This window comes from Plutella xylostella, chromosome 5 (assembly GCF_932276165.1).
Source record: "Plutella xylostella chromosome 5, ilPluXylo3.1, whole genome shotgun sequence".
NCBI lineage: Eukaryota > Metazoa > Arthropoda > Insecta > Lepidoptera > Plutellidae > Plutella > Plutella xylostella.
Genome location: NC_063985.1, coordinates 7,661,274 through 7,677,866, shown reverse-complemented (window position 1 = coordinate 7,677,866; position 16,593 = coordinate 7,661,274). Strand labels below are relative to the sequence as shown.

General features: G+C 40.0%; 1 protein-coding gene across 8 annotated transcripts in view; it reads right to left on the bottom strand.

The window, feature by feature from the left end:
- Window positions 1-16,593, bottom strand: part of LOC105394191 (guanine nucleotide exchange factor DBS) — a 76,100-nt gene that overhangs the window by 8,613 nt on the left and 50,894 nt on the right. For all 8 annotated transcript variants that reach the window (XR_007268289.1, XM_048633376.1, XM_048633370.1 and 5 more), the window contains exons 12-14: window positions 5,010-5,144; window positions 1,653-1,838; window positions 541-732 (exon numbers count right to left, since the gene is read on the bottom strand). Coding sequence is in view for 7 of the 8 variants with exons in the window: in XM_048633376.1 (XP_048489333.1) it covers window positions 541-732; window positions 1,653-1,838; window positions 5,010-5,144 (513 nt within the window). In the remaining variant the exon portion in view is untranslated. The remainder of the gene's footprint in view (window positions 1-540; window positions 733-1,652; window positions 1,839-5,009; window positions 5,145-16,593) is intronic.

Genomic DNA, 16,593 nt, shown 5'->3' with positions numbered 1-16,593 from the left:
TTGAATGAATAAATCTATCACCTTTGCCACACTTACTACCTATCCTGACCTCCGAGTAATGACGGCCTCACTTCTTAGCTACATTATCATCCATGGTTTCAGCTATTTCAGCTAATTACCTTCAGGAGTAGCTGGTACTTGGTGATGCGCTGCACGGGCTTGAGCAGGTAGGCGGCGAGCGGCAGCTTGTGGCCCAGGCGCTGCTGGCACGCCTGCAGGAACAGGTGCGTGTCCACTAGCGTCTCCCGCAGCCGCTAGTGGACACGCACCTGTTCCGAGCCACCGACGGAACCTCGTCCTCAACTAACCAGACCTAGCCTCGTTGTAGCTACACCTAGAGAGTCTATGGAAAGTGTTTTGCTATCCCAACCTCACTTCTTAGCTACATTATCATCCACGGTTTTAGCTAAATTGCCTCATCCTGAACTAACCACAGCTAGCTTCGCTGTACCTATACCTAGAGTGTCTGTGGAAAGTCGTTTGCTATCCCGACCTCACTTCTTAGCTACACACTACCATCCACGGTTTCAGCTAAATCACCTTCAAGAGCAGCTGGTACTTGGTGATGCGCTGCACGGGCTTGAGCAGGTAGGCGGCGAGCGGCAGCTTGTGGCCCAGGCGCTGCTGGCACGCCTGCAGGAACAGGTGCGTGTCCACGAGAGTCTCGCGCAGCCGCTCCGAGCGAGGAATGTTCTGGCAGTAGTAGCTGTAGAGGCGGAAGAAGGTTTCTCGCTGTGGTTGGAGAGAGGTTGAGGTTAATAGTAATATTTTAAAAATAACTTAAGGTAATATTCAAACCAAAACAATACAATATAGGCGGCATTATCGCTAAAGAGAGCGATATATATACGAAATATTAAAATTGGATGTTGTGTTTTGGTTCCACATTTGACAGCGGGATGGAAGGATACATTTGAAATACAGAATAAGAGATAGACCCCAGAAATTAACGATTGCATGTATTAATTTGACACTCGTCACATTATGAGGGTTATTATTAAATACAATTAATTCCACTATCGTTTTTATACGTATAACGATGAGATTTAAAGTAGGATTGATGTCTATCTTTGTAGGTAGGTATGTCGTTACGAAAGTGCGAAATGAATTCATATGATACTTCACGCATTGCTTAAAAATCTTAAAGGATGTAATAAATAAACAAGAAGAGCCATCTCATATAAAAGTTCAAGATTTATTTACACCCGTAGGCGTATGCTAAATCGAGTTACGAAACCAATTAAGGTTGTATGAAATGTTATAAATCCGTATTTGTAATTTTACATGGAGTTTTTTCCTTGATTAATTCATATTATTTACTTCTTATTTATGTTATGAAAGTTTGTTGATGGTATAAAAAAATGTAGTCAGGCGGCTGTCGTACCAATGTCGAATAAACTACTAAATACTCGTATCAGCCTTTGACTATATTATTCTTCGTCAGAGGTGAGACAAACAAACAGTGGAATGACAAACCCTAAACGAGAACTCTCGGGTTTTGTAACATACAAACTAAGAAGAAGATAGTAAGGTGGAATTTCAGCAAATGCTATTACAGTCTTGCCTGTCTGTTATTACCAAATGCCTACCTACTTATTTAAATTAAAAAAAATATATGTAAAAGTGAACCTAAATGTCGCAACAAAACTCACTTTCTCGACAAAGCACAGCGCGACGAGCTCCGTGGCCGAGATGCTCTTCTCCAGGTCCTTGAGGAAGACGTCCTGGTGGAAGGTGAAGAGCTCGTGCAGGTTGCCGAACAGCACGTCCGACTGCCCGACCAGCGCCGCCGGCAGTAGGTGCTGGTTCTCCGCCTTGTCGATTTCCTCTTTGTAGCCCTGAGGAAGAATGGAGACGGTCAAAATCACATCAGTTTATTTGGAAAACATAGGTGCTTAATTTAGAGATGGTATGATGATGATGGTTTTTATAATGCGTTTTATGCTTTACCCATAAAATTGTGTACTAATATTAGTAATTATAATCATAGTTTTAACAAAAGTGTGCATTCTTTGGTGAGTAGGAATTCTTGGGATTACGTGTAATCGATGTTGATTTAATGATTTTAATGTCCTCGGGATTTTGCTTTGCTAATCTACTTATTTTGTTCAATTTGTATCTATTCGGTGGGGAACTTAAGGAATATTGAGAAAAATTACTTGTGTACCGAATTAAGGAATGATGAACATTGGCTTATGGTGTCGCACCAATCCTGAAGACGTTTGTCGTAATCTTTGTAAATAGTTTCTAAACATTTCAACTCAGAATCGCTCAGATTCTCTTTCACCTTCCAAAAATTTGCCTTTTTCTTTAAATTCTGCAGTGTTGACGATGTCCAATTGCTGAAAGTATTTGTTCGGTGCAAGGCTTTTTTCTTGCTGTCATGGTTTAAGGTGCTGCTTTTCTTCTTGCAATGCCGGGATGCTCGGCTGTACGCATAATCATATTGGTTATTTCTTAAACAGCGGCTGGGTGGTTTTCTACAAGATAAGGTGGAGTGCAAACTGCGGACATAACTATCTGTATTACTTCGTCTACACATTGTCGATGCTTTGTTTTTCGAATGTGGCACCGTGGTATAGTGATCCTGAATTGTATTATTCCACTCTTTCATTATTCTTTTGTAGTCCTTTTGTATTGCTTCCAGAACTTCGTGGGAATTCTTGCTGCTGCACATAGTTTTTCGTAGTTCTGTGCAGCTGGAAGATTTCAGTAGTGAATCGGAACCTGTTGTGTATTCTGGTGTAGGCAGGCGGACGTCTGCGTCGGGGCAGCCGTAGAGAGGGTTCTTGATGTACTCCGGGATGTCGACCACGGTCGCCGCCGTCGTCAGCGACTCGATGGTGTTGTCCTCGGAGGGAGTCGCGGCCACCGAGTCGGGCAAGTACTCAATCTTCTCGTCACTCTTTTCACCGAAGCTGTAGCCAGGAAGTGTTCTGCCGTAGAAGAAGTTCCCGATGAACGGCTGCAGCTGCACCGGCTTGGCGTCCCTCATGCTGCACTTCACTCGCGTCAGTTTACTCGCATCACTCGCTGACTTTTTGCACTTTTTCGCTGATTTCTCTTTATCGAACATGATGATTTGATTCGCGTAGTCACTGAAGAGCGTGGAGTCTGAGTTGGCGCGCGCGAGGGGCTTCTTCTTGCGCGCGGTGGGCGGGTTGTCGTTCTTCCTGTAGTACCAGGAGTAGGAGGTGCCCACACTGACGTTGGCGGAGGACTTGTGCAGGTTGTACTTGCCATACTTCATGTTGAATATAGCTGATAAAATGTTCCGGTCGGCGGCGCTCTGCGCGAGTGCAGCGCCGGTGCACCGCGATGCACCACTGCCGCTCGCCGTGGCAACTCAACCCGCTCCGCACGCATCAAGCCGCATTCATAACAACGCCCCATTTACTATTCAGAGCGGACCATACACATACACCGCAGATATCATCTGGCCAATCGACTAGAAAGATGAAATGTGTCGGAATCTGGGGTGTCTGACTTACTATTATGCGATTATTATGTAAATTGAATCTTGTTGTCGTATATTAATTAGGTAGTAGAAGATATCGACCGTAATCTCGATTCATTATTAATTAACACACGTTTCCAATTTTCACTTTACTTTGAGCACGTTTGTTGCGTGACCTACGGTACGGCGGTAAGGCAGCATGGAGAGTGGTATACGATGTGACCTCAAACATCTAAGCTCAATCGCTGTGGTCAGTTATGGTCATGGCTGACCTCTGACATTCATGTTGGCAACCGGGAACATCATGGTAAAGTGCTTTAACGGTAATGAATATGCCAGAATGCTGTTCTCATGATTACGATTGCATTTTGCCACAAGATATCAAGCTAGATAATTACATGACAAAATTTAATGTCATGGATCTAGTTTAGAGTAAGCTAGGTATATCCTGTGCATTATACCATTCATTTTAATTTGCATGAGTCTGGCCTAGCGTAAAATTAAACTACAATACTTTCTAGGTCGCGTCCTTAAAAGGGGCATCTACGACGAACATCATTAAACATATTTACCTATCGGCTAGGTACCATGGATCTTATCGCTTCGGTGAAAAAAAGACAGTACTGCGTACTGTCTTGTTTAATGCTTGTTTACAATGTAAATATGTGACAGCCCATTTCTGCCAATATCCATATCCCGTGTACAGTGAAGATATGGCAAAACCCTGAATTAGGTATAAAGAATACAGGGTGTTGCAGATATGGTATACTAAGCCAAAACCTACGTGTGCAGCATGTTATATTTAAGCCCTAAGCCCGGAAATGATCTCATAAATACCTAGGTTTCGGCTTTGTATACCCATTTTGCAACACCCTGTATAGTATAGTGTATATCGACGTGTCCACCTGCAGGGGGGGGGGACTCACGGTGATGATGGAGCGCAGTTCCTGCACGTAGGCGCGCTCGGTCTGCATGAGCTCCGCCAGCACGTGGCCGCGTCCACCTGCAGGGGGAGGGGGACTCACGGTGATGATGGAGCGCAGTTCCTGCACGTAGGCGCGCTCGGTCTGCATGAGCTCCGCCAGCACGTGGCCGCGTCCACCTGCAGGGGGGGGGGGGCTCACGGTGATGATGGAGCGCAGTTCCTGCACGTAGGCGCGCTCGGTCTGCATGAGCTCCGCCAGCACGTGGCCGCGCCGGGAGCGCCCGCGTCCACCTGCAGGGGGGGGGGGACTCACGGTGATGATGGAGCGCAGTTCCTGCACGTAGGCGCGCTCGGTCTGCATGAGCTCCGCCAGCACGTGGCCGCGTCCACCTGCAGGGGGGGGGGGGGACTCACGGTGATGATGGAGCGCAGTTCCTGCACGTAGGCGCGCTCGGTCTGCATGAGCTCCGCCAGCACGTGGCCGCGTCCACCTACAGGGGGGAGGGAGGACTCACGGTGATGATGGAGCGCAGTTCCTGCACGTAGGCGCGCTCGGTCTGCATGAGCTCCGCCAGCACGTGGCCGCGCCGGGAGCGCCCGCGTCCACCTGCAGGGGGGGGGACTCACGGTGATGATGGAGCGCAGTTCCTGCACGTAGGCGCGCTCGGTCTGCATGAGCTCCGCCAGCACGTGGCCGCGCCGGGAGCGCCGCGCGTCCGCGTCCTCGCCGCCCGAGCTCTCCGAGCCCGCCGACGTCTCCATCTGTCAAGGTATTGATTGTCTTAGTGGAAGGGCTGTGCTATAAGCTTGTCGTAACAGAAGTAATGCCGTATGATTCTAATAACTATGGGACAGATATTTTTCTTGGATGTGGCCAATGCCAGCATAATCACTGTGACAAATCTACAGTTTCGGGGTCTGTCACAAGTCTGTCACTTAATTTTACAATGCATCCTAGGTTATAATGTAAAATTTACATTGGAAGTAGAACGGCAGCAGTGTATTGTATGATTTGTATATTGTGTGCCTACCTGAGTAGGTAAACATCAAACATGTTGGGTATGGGAACGTAAGCTGATAGAGCATCTCAAATTCATTAGAATTACGACAGAGAGATAAGATAAATGTATATTTCTGTTTATAACTATCGTGTTACGTCTACAAGAAGCGTCTAAAGATATATGTTTTGGTTGATTTATACCTACACAGAAGCACAGATGCATATGTTTACGTTGACTTTCATAGAAAGGGGGAGAAAGGGTGAACTGATATATTATTGTGACTGCTACCGAGAGGGTTACAAAATGCGTTTCAGATGTCTTTATCATGGGGCTCTTTTTACAGAAACTTTCGGGTTTCTTTTTTTTCCATGTGATAGGTTTGCTCGTTTGCGGATATGTGTAAGTATTGTAATTATCAAATTCCAAAATTACTGAATCCATTTTAAAGGTCCCTTAAATATAGTTTGTTAGTCAAATTTGAGACACGATCTAGCGACTTAGGAAATTTTTTACCAATTTGGAAGAAAAAACTAACCTCTTCATGACCAGACTGTTAAATGGCCAGTAATAAAAGTATACTATGAAGAAATACTCGTTTGCTGCGTTCACGTGATGGTAAACGTTCGAAATACACGTTTATTAGACATGTTTTATTTTTATTTCCGTCGCGCACAGATGGGGTTTTGATGGTATGTCTGGCGTAGCGGTGGTGGTCTCTGGGTAGGAATGTTGAGGTAGATCAAAGATCAGCACACCATACATTACAGAAATACTTGCATAGGCTGGTAATATGTACTTACGTATGTATTCATAAATTAAGTTAAAACCTGCTTTAAGCCAAAGACGATCCAGATCCGAATCAAAATATCGAATAAGAAGAAGGTATTTTTTTGGTAAAGTTAGCATTTATATGCTTGGCCTGTCCATATTGCCAAACATTTAGTAAGACCTATCCAATGTCATTAATTACGGGTATTATATCCAGAAAGGATGATAAGATAATGAGAAGGTTAATTTTTTATTTAAGGTGTTTGTGTCATTGAGTTAGTTTAGTACCACAATTAACCAGTACCTAATTATAATTATACGATTACAAACAGTGGTGTTTAAGCAAAACTTATGGTAGATTCCTTCCTACATACCTAGTGTCATATCAGCTGTGGAGAAGCGTTATACAATAACTAGAAGATTAAAAGCTGAAGTAACGAAAATGATGATATTAATCGAAATACACTAACTAACTAAACATAACCAACCACATAATGCATTCGACAACTTACAGTTTTGTGTTGCTCCGTGATTTCCTTAGCACATTTGTAGAGCATTGTCTGAATAGCATTTATACAAGTATCCATACTAAACTACACTTGTAAACACAACGATATCACTTAACAATCCACTAACACTGCAGTCACATCATTTTAATGTTCCAAATTAGGACAAATTGTTTTCTTAGTTTAAAAACTGTCTGGTAAATAGTTGGGCCGTATCCACATGTATCCTGTGTCCAAAACGGTTGAAGAATAAGGAACTCAAAGGAGTCCGGATAAGTAGGTAGGGGCTGGGAATACGTTGCAGCTATAAAAAAAAGTTGTAGCCTCCACGCGGTGAGTGCGGGCAACGGGAATGATGCTCTACTTTAAAAAAATGAGGAATCTATCTCTTTATAAATTGTGACGCGACATTTATTATATGAAAATGTACTATCATTCAATTCATATCACCGTTCGAATTAATAATACAAATAAGTATTTTTAATTCAAACGATTATAATAGTGCAAATAAGTACATATTTGTAAAAAATACGCTAAGTATAAGCTAGTCAAAAAAAACAAAATCAAGATAAATATAAATATGATGTACTTTTGGCTTGTTAAAAATAGAATAGAATAGATATAAATAACAATATCAGTAATAAAACGGAACCGTTATCATTAAGACTAAACTGTAAGTAGGTAATAAATCTTTACCATTGTTCTGCAACAGGCATACTGTACTAATCCATTTTGTATGTACCTGGTTTTTTATAAACATAGTTTCTATATTTTTTATTAAATAATTATCTTGTGTGTCTCTAAATAAATATAAGAAAATAACTATTGTTGGTTTCGATGTAGTTTTAACTAAATATTTGAAGTTGACACACATGTTTTCTTTATGACTGATAAAATCAATTAAATACTTAATAATTAAGTGCCTTATTACATTATAAGGTAGAGCATCTTTGCTTGCTATGCGCTGTAATAAAGGGCGAACGTGTAGCTATGTGCTCCGTCCAACTACACAACATGTTGTATGTCTGTGTGCGTGTGTCTTCATCGGTGTCGTAGTTGTAGGGCAGCACACCTGCCAACACCAACAACTCACAAAAATCGATCTTAGCGATCCTTGCTGAAAGTTACACCGCCAAAGCGCGGGACCCTTGCCTCTAAGGTCGCTTTTCAACAGAATGCGTTATTATTTGAGGCAGAAAAAGAAGTCGCGCTAAGGTTCATTGTGCCGTCTTTTTCTCGGAGCCGCTCGGTATCGGGACATCTGTGAGATCGTCTTTTGTTTTGTTTTAAAGAAGAAGTGCCGGCTGCCAGCACGTGCTGCGCCTTCAGATTTTAAAATTTAATATTTTTTTGTCCATAAATGTATCCGTGATTTTGACCTCAATTTTTACAAGTTAAAGTATAATAATGTTAGTAAGTAGGTATTTGGTTTTACACTAAAATAGTCCGATAACAAAAAATTACTTACAATAAATAAAAAAATATAAATTCATGACCTCAGACGTACACCGCACAGTTGACATTGCGTTTGATCTAATTGACCATAAATTACGCGCTGCACACTGCGCCCGCGCAGCTTTGATTCATTGTCACGATTATTAACCCTGAAATTATAACATAGCTCCTAATAGAGACCTTACATAGAACAAAATATGGTGCAAAATCGTCAGCCAATCGACTAAGGAAAAGTTATTGACGTATACGTACGTACTCAGTTTAATATCAGCTCTATATCGTCTAAATTACGGTATTAAGTCCCGTAAGTGCGGCGTGATTCACAGATTCCCGGCTACAGGCGGTGGTTCTGTCTAATATGCTTGTTGTTTTGTTGTTGTTTGGCGTTTGGTGTGATGAATGAAACCCAGAAGGAGGTTGTGTCGCTATACTCACCATGTACATCACGTATTAAGTGATAACTGACAAGTTCAAGGTTGGGTGTTTCAGACAGTCCAGACAGACATACATAGATAGATATTTGTGTAACAAATTAATATAACTACCTATTTTTGTTACTATCTTGCTCTTACACCTACGTAGTGCTGAGCTGCTGAGATTCAACAAAACTCAGTTTATCTAAAAAGTCTAGCCTCTGTTTCTTCTAATGTCTACAAAATACAGGTTCCATAAAATAAAAATGATATGTATTTATATCATTAGTGCTTGCCGCCTAGTTAGCTTTCTCTGTTTAGGCTACTGTATCACCATCACCATTTTAATGATTAGTTTCCGGGTGCAGAAAATGCTTCCTAATGACTTTTAGTATACATAGTTAAGATTCTTCTGTACAATTCCAATTAAGTACCACATTCAGGCTTTTGGTTATCCATCGAGATAGATTGAAACTGCGAAACTATATTTCTATTTTAGAATAAAGTAGATAAGAAACAAAATGACACTTTTAAAAAGTCTGAAAATGAATTTTCTCATTAGTTTCGCAACATTGTTTACTAAATGTAGTATCGTTTTGATTTTCATTACAAGATTAATATGTCCGATTAATGCACTAATCATTTAATTGAAGCACAATTAAATAATCAAAGTCGAGTCACGAGCTTCTGAAACGTTCTGTTTCGATTTCACTTAGAACCTTACATAATTGCCGTGTATCTTGATTAAGCAATTAGTGTTTATCTTCACACCACTTTGTGCATACGACGAGATAACTAGATACTGTAATAGGTAGTTACAATAATTAAGAGCGACATGGAGTATTCTATTATTTTTCGTCAGTCATAGGTAGTCAGAGGTTGGTGATTGGCTCCCAGTTTGTTATCGGTATAAGCTCATACAGGGTGCAGAAAAAATGGTATGGCGACTTTTGCATTGGTAAGAAGTATAACTCTCATTAGCACCAATCCCATTACCAACCCACTTGGTGCAGATCTAGTGACCTGACTGAACTAGCAACAATGCAAATAAATACAAGTAACGGGATCGCTCATTGCATAACTCACTTCCCAGGGGACTAGCGTAGCGTAGCTTTGAACCTTATTAGCTAGTCATAAGATTACTAATCCAGCTCCAAGTGTATCTGTGACGGGACCTGGAGTAGGGCAGTTTTTATGCAAAGTAATTGTGAACTTTGTCCTAGTGTTTATAAGAGTAATATTCGTCTACGTTGACGAGACCTGGGGTGCACCAGCTGGGTTGCCGTTAGTGTAGCTGTGAGCTGAGTAATGGCGTGCGGCGGGACAAGGCCGCTAGCTAACGGGAGGCCAATCAGGAAGAATGGAGCTCTAGGCTTGGCTGTTGAAGATTGCTTCATATAACTAAATTGTGTGTATACCAAAGGGTATAAAACTAATTCGAATTGATTGGTTTGTAAGTAGAGATGTTGAGTAGGTGGAACAAATTGCGATTTGCGTACCTGGCATGTATCCACTGACCGACGACCTAATAGGTAGTCGGTAACGGCTGGATAAGGAAGGCCGAGGGCAGCAGAGTTTTGTCTTAATTGTATAACAAAAGTGGATCAAAATTAACTCATGAATCATCCACTTTGGACTAACTATATGGTGGTTTTAGTGCCAACACCACCCACATCTAGCTTTCTCGATCTGATCCTATGAGGGGATAATCTCTTTAAGGTCAAAACTCCCTAAGCTCGTACCGTTTCCCAACACGCTGGTCTACTGCGGGTTGCATCTTTTTTCTCACAATGTTCTCATTTACCTACCAACTTATTTACATTTTTATTCAACATAACAAGATACCGAATTTTCACTTTTACCTATAATGTAAATTTCGTTAAGGTAGATATCGCCCTAAAGAGGGTCATCATAATTATTACATAAATGGGTTTTATTATAATTGTAGATTTTCGATCTCTAGCAGGTATTTGTCTACCGTTGACACAGAATAAATATTTTTAATATATCGCTGTTCCTTATCCGGTATCGTATCGAAGTGAAAGTTGAGCCCTTTTTGATAAAAACTGTAAAGTACATGTACAACGTGTACAGAGGTACGTAAACAAACATAGTACGACATAAACTCCTAACATAACATCAATCCTGCACGCTTCAGTTGCCTTCATAAAAAACTTAAGTTAATTTTACCAATCTTTGAAATGATGAAAAAAATACACACAAAAAGAATCTGTCATATTATGCGGCGCATTATTGACACAATTCACTTTCATTATCGCGGCTTGGACACAGTCGTCTCCACCGAGTCAACGAACCGATTTCGTAACATTGTTAGGACGACAAGTCACACACGCGTAATCTATGTCTGCCAGCAAACATGGCGCTCGTCGGAATAGGCCTATGTCCAGCAGCAAGCCATATTACGAGCTGATGATGATGATGATGAAGTTTAGTGATAAAAGCAGACACATTAGTGATTTATTTGGTAAATAAAATATTTGTCTTGCCGTTATCCTGATACTTTTAATGTTGTAAGTAAGTAATCAATTTATAGGTACTGTTGAATACCTAATAACCATTAATTATTTACTAGGTTAACAAGGCAAGGTATAGGCTTATAGGATATAGATGGACAAGGAAAAAATCTTTTGTGCATGTATGTAACTCGTTATAGAAAAACAGCAGCGCATCAACTTTCAAATTTCGAAACAAAAAGGCATAATTTTACAAGAATTTCAAACATCGGTTTCGGTAGATATTAATTGCGTTGACCCAGCCTCGCGTTTCGCGACGAAATCTTACGGCGCGTCGTCACGAATCAAAACAACCGGTTGAATCGAAAGCATTTCCACCAGAAGTGTGCCAGCACGAAAAGAAACCTCATGCGTGAATATTTACTCCACGGAGCGACCAACGACCTTGGCCAGTTGCAAATGTTCAGATCGATATTAAATTGATGCTGGGTCGTGATAGTTCAGCAGATGGCGCTCGCGTTACACAATGCTTTTTGATGACATTAGATTATTGCGATACCTCTACGTAACAAAAATTAGATCATTGAGAAATCGTAAAGAAGCTAGAGAATTCGATCAAAGAGTCAACAATATTGGCATTTCATTGCTTCATTAGGTAAGGAGACCTACCTACATATGTAGGTTGCATTAGGACATGTCTGTAGCATCTAAGATATGGAAGCAGGCCAGATTAGAATCAATCAGTTCCGGCATTGACATGTGGTCCCACCAGTAACACGGAAATAAAAATGTAAATGCCGATAGTAAAAGTTTACATAAAACGAAATCCTATCTATTTATAGGTTCAACATTCTGTTGCGTTAAGTCCCTAAAGATTTAATAGCCCATGAAGATACAGTGGTGCGGGAGCGGCCTGACCGAAGTCAACAAACACACTTCCTGACCAAATAAATTAAAGTTATTTATTAGCCGGGTATATGAGGCAATGTGATGTTTACCAACATTATTTGATTTACGCTGCACGCTAAACTCGAGTTATTATAAAATTGGGTTGTGGATCATAAATTCTTAAGGCCTACAAAATTTTATGGATTTACCTCTTTGGAATCGTAATTCCCTTTCATAGCTCCGAGATCCCCTTTTTTGATCGGGACTTGAATAATTTTAGTCTAACCATAGGAATAAATGATACCCATAATACCTATGGTAGTTTTAACGAAGCATACGAGTATTATTGCGAGGAAGAGCAAAATAAACAAGTGGCATACATGAAATACTTATCAGCAGGATGAACATTCGAACTATACGGAAGCCAGAAATGCAGTTACGTCATACAAAGGCTGCATTAGCCGATTTGTGTCGTGTCGCGCGATAAACTGTGAACTGTGACCGGTTGGTTGCATGTGTTCGATACCCGAGATACACTTTCTAGGCTACCGGAGTTACGAAAGTTTCAGAACAATGTGAGTATCCTCACGTTTAATATACCTTACGTTTCTGTCCTAGGCTTCGTCTCAGGAGATAATTGTAGGTCGACCTTTGCCCTCGCTCCTATTACCCTCTGATCTTTTAAGGTAGTGCCCTATCCAACAACACTTTTTAATTTTAATTTAATGTCGATGTCGCAGGCATCTGGTTTAATCTCCTGTTTGATTGAACCACTAGCCCGTTCATTGGAGGGCGCTATTCAGTTGTATGACTAAAGGACAACTCGTCAAGTCGTTGATTGTAACGTTCGACGTCTTGACTGAACGTCATTCAGCGGAGTCGTTGAATGGGATATAGTATAGCAACTTTGTAATGTCTGGTTAGGATGAACATGACCAGACAAGAGTCAACAAAAAGACTATGTTACAAAGCTCTTATCTCACAAATTAACTAAACAATAACAATAAACGTACCTTCATATTGTTGATTATGACTATCCAGTTACGCCACAATTTTTTCTTTGAAACTATCCGCCCGCGGCGTTATAATAGGTAAATCCATGTTGTCACACTATTTTAACACAAATAACGCACTTTAAAGCTAATTTATTTGCAAAAAACTAACAATATAGGTGCTATTTGTGTCAGCTGTTAGCTGTTAGACGCCATATTTGTTTTCTTCACCACCTGACTGATTTTAAGTCAGCTAACTAGTTGGACGTTTTGTGACGCTTGTGCAATCAACGTTCGGCCTAGTCATACAACTAAGCAGCGTCATCCAATGAACGGGCTAGCGGTTCAATAAAACAGGAGATTAAACCAGATGCCTGCGACATCGATATCGAGTGACGCGATAGTTGCAACGAGGATGCTACTTTCTTTCTTTCGGTAGCTTCAATGTCTTGTCGCGACTATTGCATAGGTTCATATACCTTATATTGTGAAATGATATAGAGCAAAAACATTATTTAAGGTGTATTTATTCATTCACCTTCGCCCAAAGATACTCGTAGTACGTACAAGCATATATATTTTTTATAATTTTGCACATGACCTTGTCTGTTACATAAACTATAAATACCAACCTACAATAAATCACACCGAGTTTAAAGTTAACTTCGAAAGAAAGTTTCTAAATGAAGATAAAACCTCCCATAAAAGCGACCAGTTTGCTCATAAGCGAGAGTGAAAGTCCATTATTTGCCGAATTTCAAAAGACATTACAACAAAAAGCCCGGCTTAGACCATCGTCATAGCTCATACATAAAACCACCATAAAACAAAACGTTACATTACACACAATATATCTTATTATGTAAAGTTTCTGGGGTTTTGTGTCATCATCATCATAGTAATTAAAACTCCGTGTCAGAGGTTAGTTCGGGTCACTGACCAATTAAAGAAATATACTGAGAAATAGAAATGATATAAAATTAATATCAGTTAGAAGTTACACAAACTGTACATCATCGCAGAACTTTTATTACCAGAACAAGAGCTTGCGATAATAATTAAAAGCTAAAATCAAATTATAAATAGATTGCAGTTAGGTAAGTTACACAGCCCTATCTAGATCCAGCCCACACATGAGAATTCAATATTAGCGTTCAGCACCCATCTGTGGAGCTACCGCTATCCATTGTGCTTGTGGAGAACAAATCGATTCCTACGCAACAGGGTAAGTGTGCTCAATAACGGTGCACAGTTACCACGGTACACCGCATTGCGAGTAGTTAAATCTTTTAAGATGCGTTTAATCTGTCGAAGAAATCAGCGCAGACGGTTTTAATCTGTTCGCGGCGATTGCCGTTCGATGCTCCTATTCGGGTAATGAGTTGTTACATTGTAGTTTATGCAGCATAAATTATGCTGGGCTACATTATTATCTTTAAAACTTTGGTGCATGGTCATCCCAGAACGTTGCACAATGCAAATGCACACAATATTTGAGATATTCATTCATGATTTATAGATATGAGAAATAGGAAGGTTTAAGACGACAGTCAGTTGTACCTAAATATTCATTTACATAACCATATTTCTGGAAAAAGACGCCGATATTCCTGTTTATTTTCATGTTACTGTTGTCATGTCAACGGCAAATCAAGTAAGAGCATAGTAATTAGCCTCAGCGCCGTGGCCGAGTGGCTCGGAGTATGGGCGCTGGCACTTTCACTCTATCTGGCATCGGATCTGATCACAGCCGCTCATGCAGTACGTGGGAAACCCAGCACGGTCATTAATCTGTGGTCGGCAGGTTAGTGTGGTTTTAATTAATGTTTTAATCATTGCCGCGAATGTGACTTGTTTACTTCTTTGGCGCAGTGGGAGAGGTGTGTACAGAAGTCTACAGAATCACCTACTGTGATGAATAAAGGCAAGGAACTCAACACTCGACTATGGTAGCATTAGGAGCACAAACATATAAACACTTTAGCAACACAGAAGTTACTAGGTATTGGCGTGTTTGTGAGCGGTAGGTATACCCATTACCCATGTATGATTGATTACACTAAAGGTGAACTAAAGTTAACACACCTATACTTAGCTAATTTCGGTGAAGAATGTTAACCACAGACCACATGTATCATGTAAGTACTAGGAGCTCATAAGATGAAACTAGCTCGGCCACATGAAAACTTATGGGAATCGAGTTGGGGGTAATAGCTATGGGGCATTGATCTGTAAGCTAACCACAAGGCCGTTGCTACAAAATATATTATGTCGGTATATGCGGCAGAGTAAGTAGGTACGAGTATGATTGAAAACGCCATTGATGTAAAATGTATGTACATAATGCACAATATATCGAAAACCGTGGGCAGAAATGCACTAATTATTTTAAAAGTTCAGCACCTCGTTGAATTCTTTTGTTTGAAGATTTTGACTTGGCAATCTTGGAATTGAACTGAGAGTTCAGTTTTTTGGAACTTTTAATATATTTTTTCTTAGTACGTTATCATTAGAGTAACTTTTAACTCTCATATTCGCTCGTTTTGTAGGCTTACACAAGTATATATTTGCTAACCGAAAAGACGTTTGATGAGCAAATAACAAATTAACAAGAAGTTAACACATTCGGCAAAGTGTTCTTTGTTCGCAGATTCACAACGCCAACAGCAAGCAGCAAGGTCAAACATTGCACAGATCGCACGTTAATAAATTCCACGTAAACAAAGAATTAAAGTGTGTTTATTAGCTCTAAATTGGGTCTCGGTAATGTAGTATCTTTTGTTTAGTTATGATATGAAATGAGGCATGTTACCAAGACACGGTTTTTTGGGACAATGAAGAAGATTAAGTAAGTCACTGAGTAATTAGTTTAGTGATGATTATGATATGTCGCAGGGGTTATGAGAACAAGATACATTCTGATGATGATATTACAACTATGGTGCGGTAGTTGCTTAAATACAAAAATAAAATGAGATACCTAGTTATTATAGAATCCTTAATCCATGATCATTGATTAGAATTTGGTAGTTCATTTTATAGTAGTAAAATAAACCTATACGCTATACGACAACTAGCGAATTAGCGATGTCATCAGTGTCATAGTTCACGAAAGTTATTATTTATTTATTAATCATCAAACAAAATATGCAAACATACACACATACATGCCTCGTTATAAGTATAATTATATTTATTACTTATATAAAAATACTAATATACATAATAGGCTAATAATCTAGAAGCGTTATTCAATAATGGTTAAATCTAGATAACACTTGACATAGACGATGACTCTTTTTGTCAGGTATTCAAACGCCCTGGGAACTGCAGAGATTTCCGACAGCTTATCGATATATTGTTTTGTTATAACAACAGATTTGACTATAACCTGCTATAAGTCTCTACTAAGACCTGTTAGATGCCTGTATGTGTTGTAACTTGTGTTTATAACTGTCAACTGCATACATATTTTGTCGGAAGGCTATAATATGGAATGCAAGAATAATCATTTTGTAAAATATTCTAACTTAAAACTCTATACTCTCTCAATCTGGTCACATAACATGACCTGACTGACTTATACAAAACAATATACACCATACTATTTTAGTTTTTAACTTAAGATAAATCTTCATTTAAATTAATAATACTTAATACATTTTACAGCGTGGCATAAATTCGTGCAATGTATTTTGAAACGATGTAAGATTT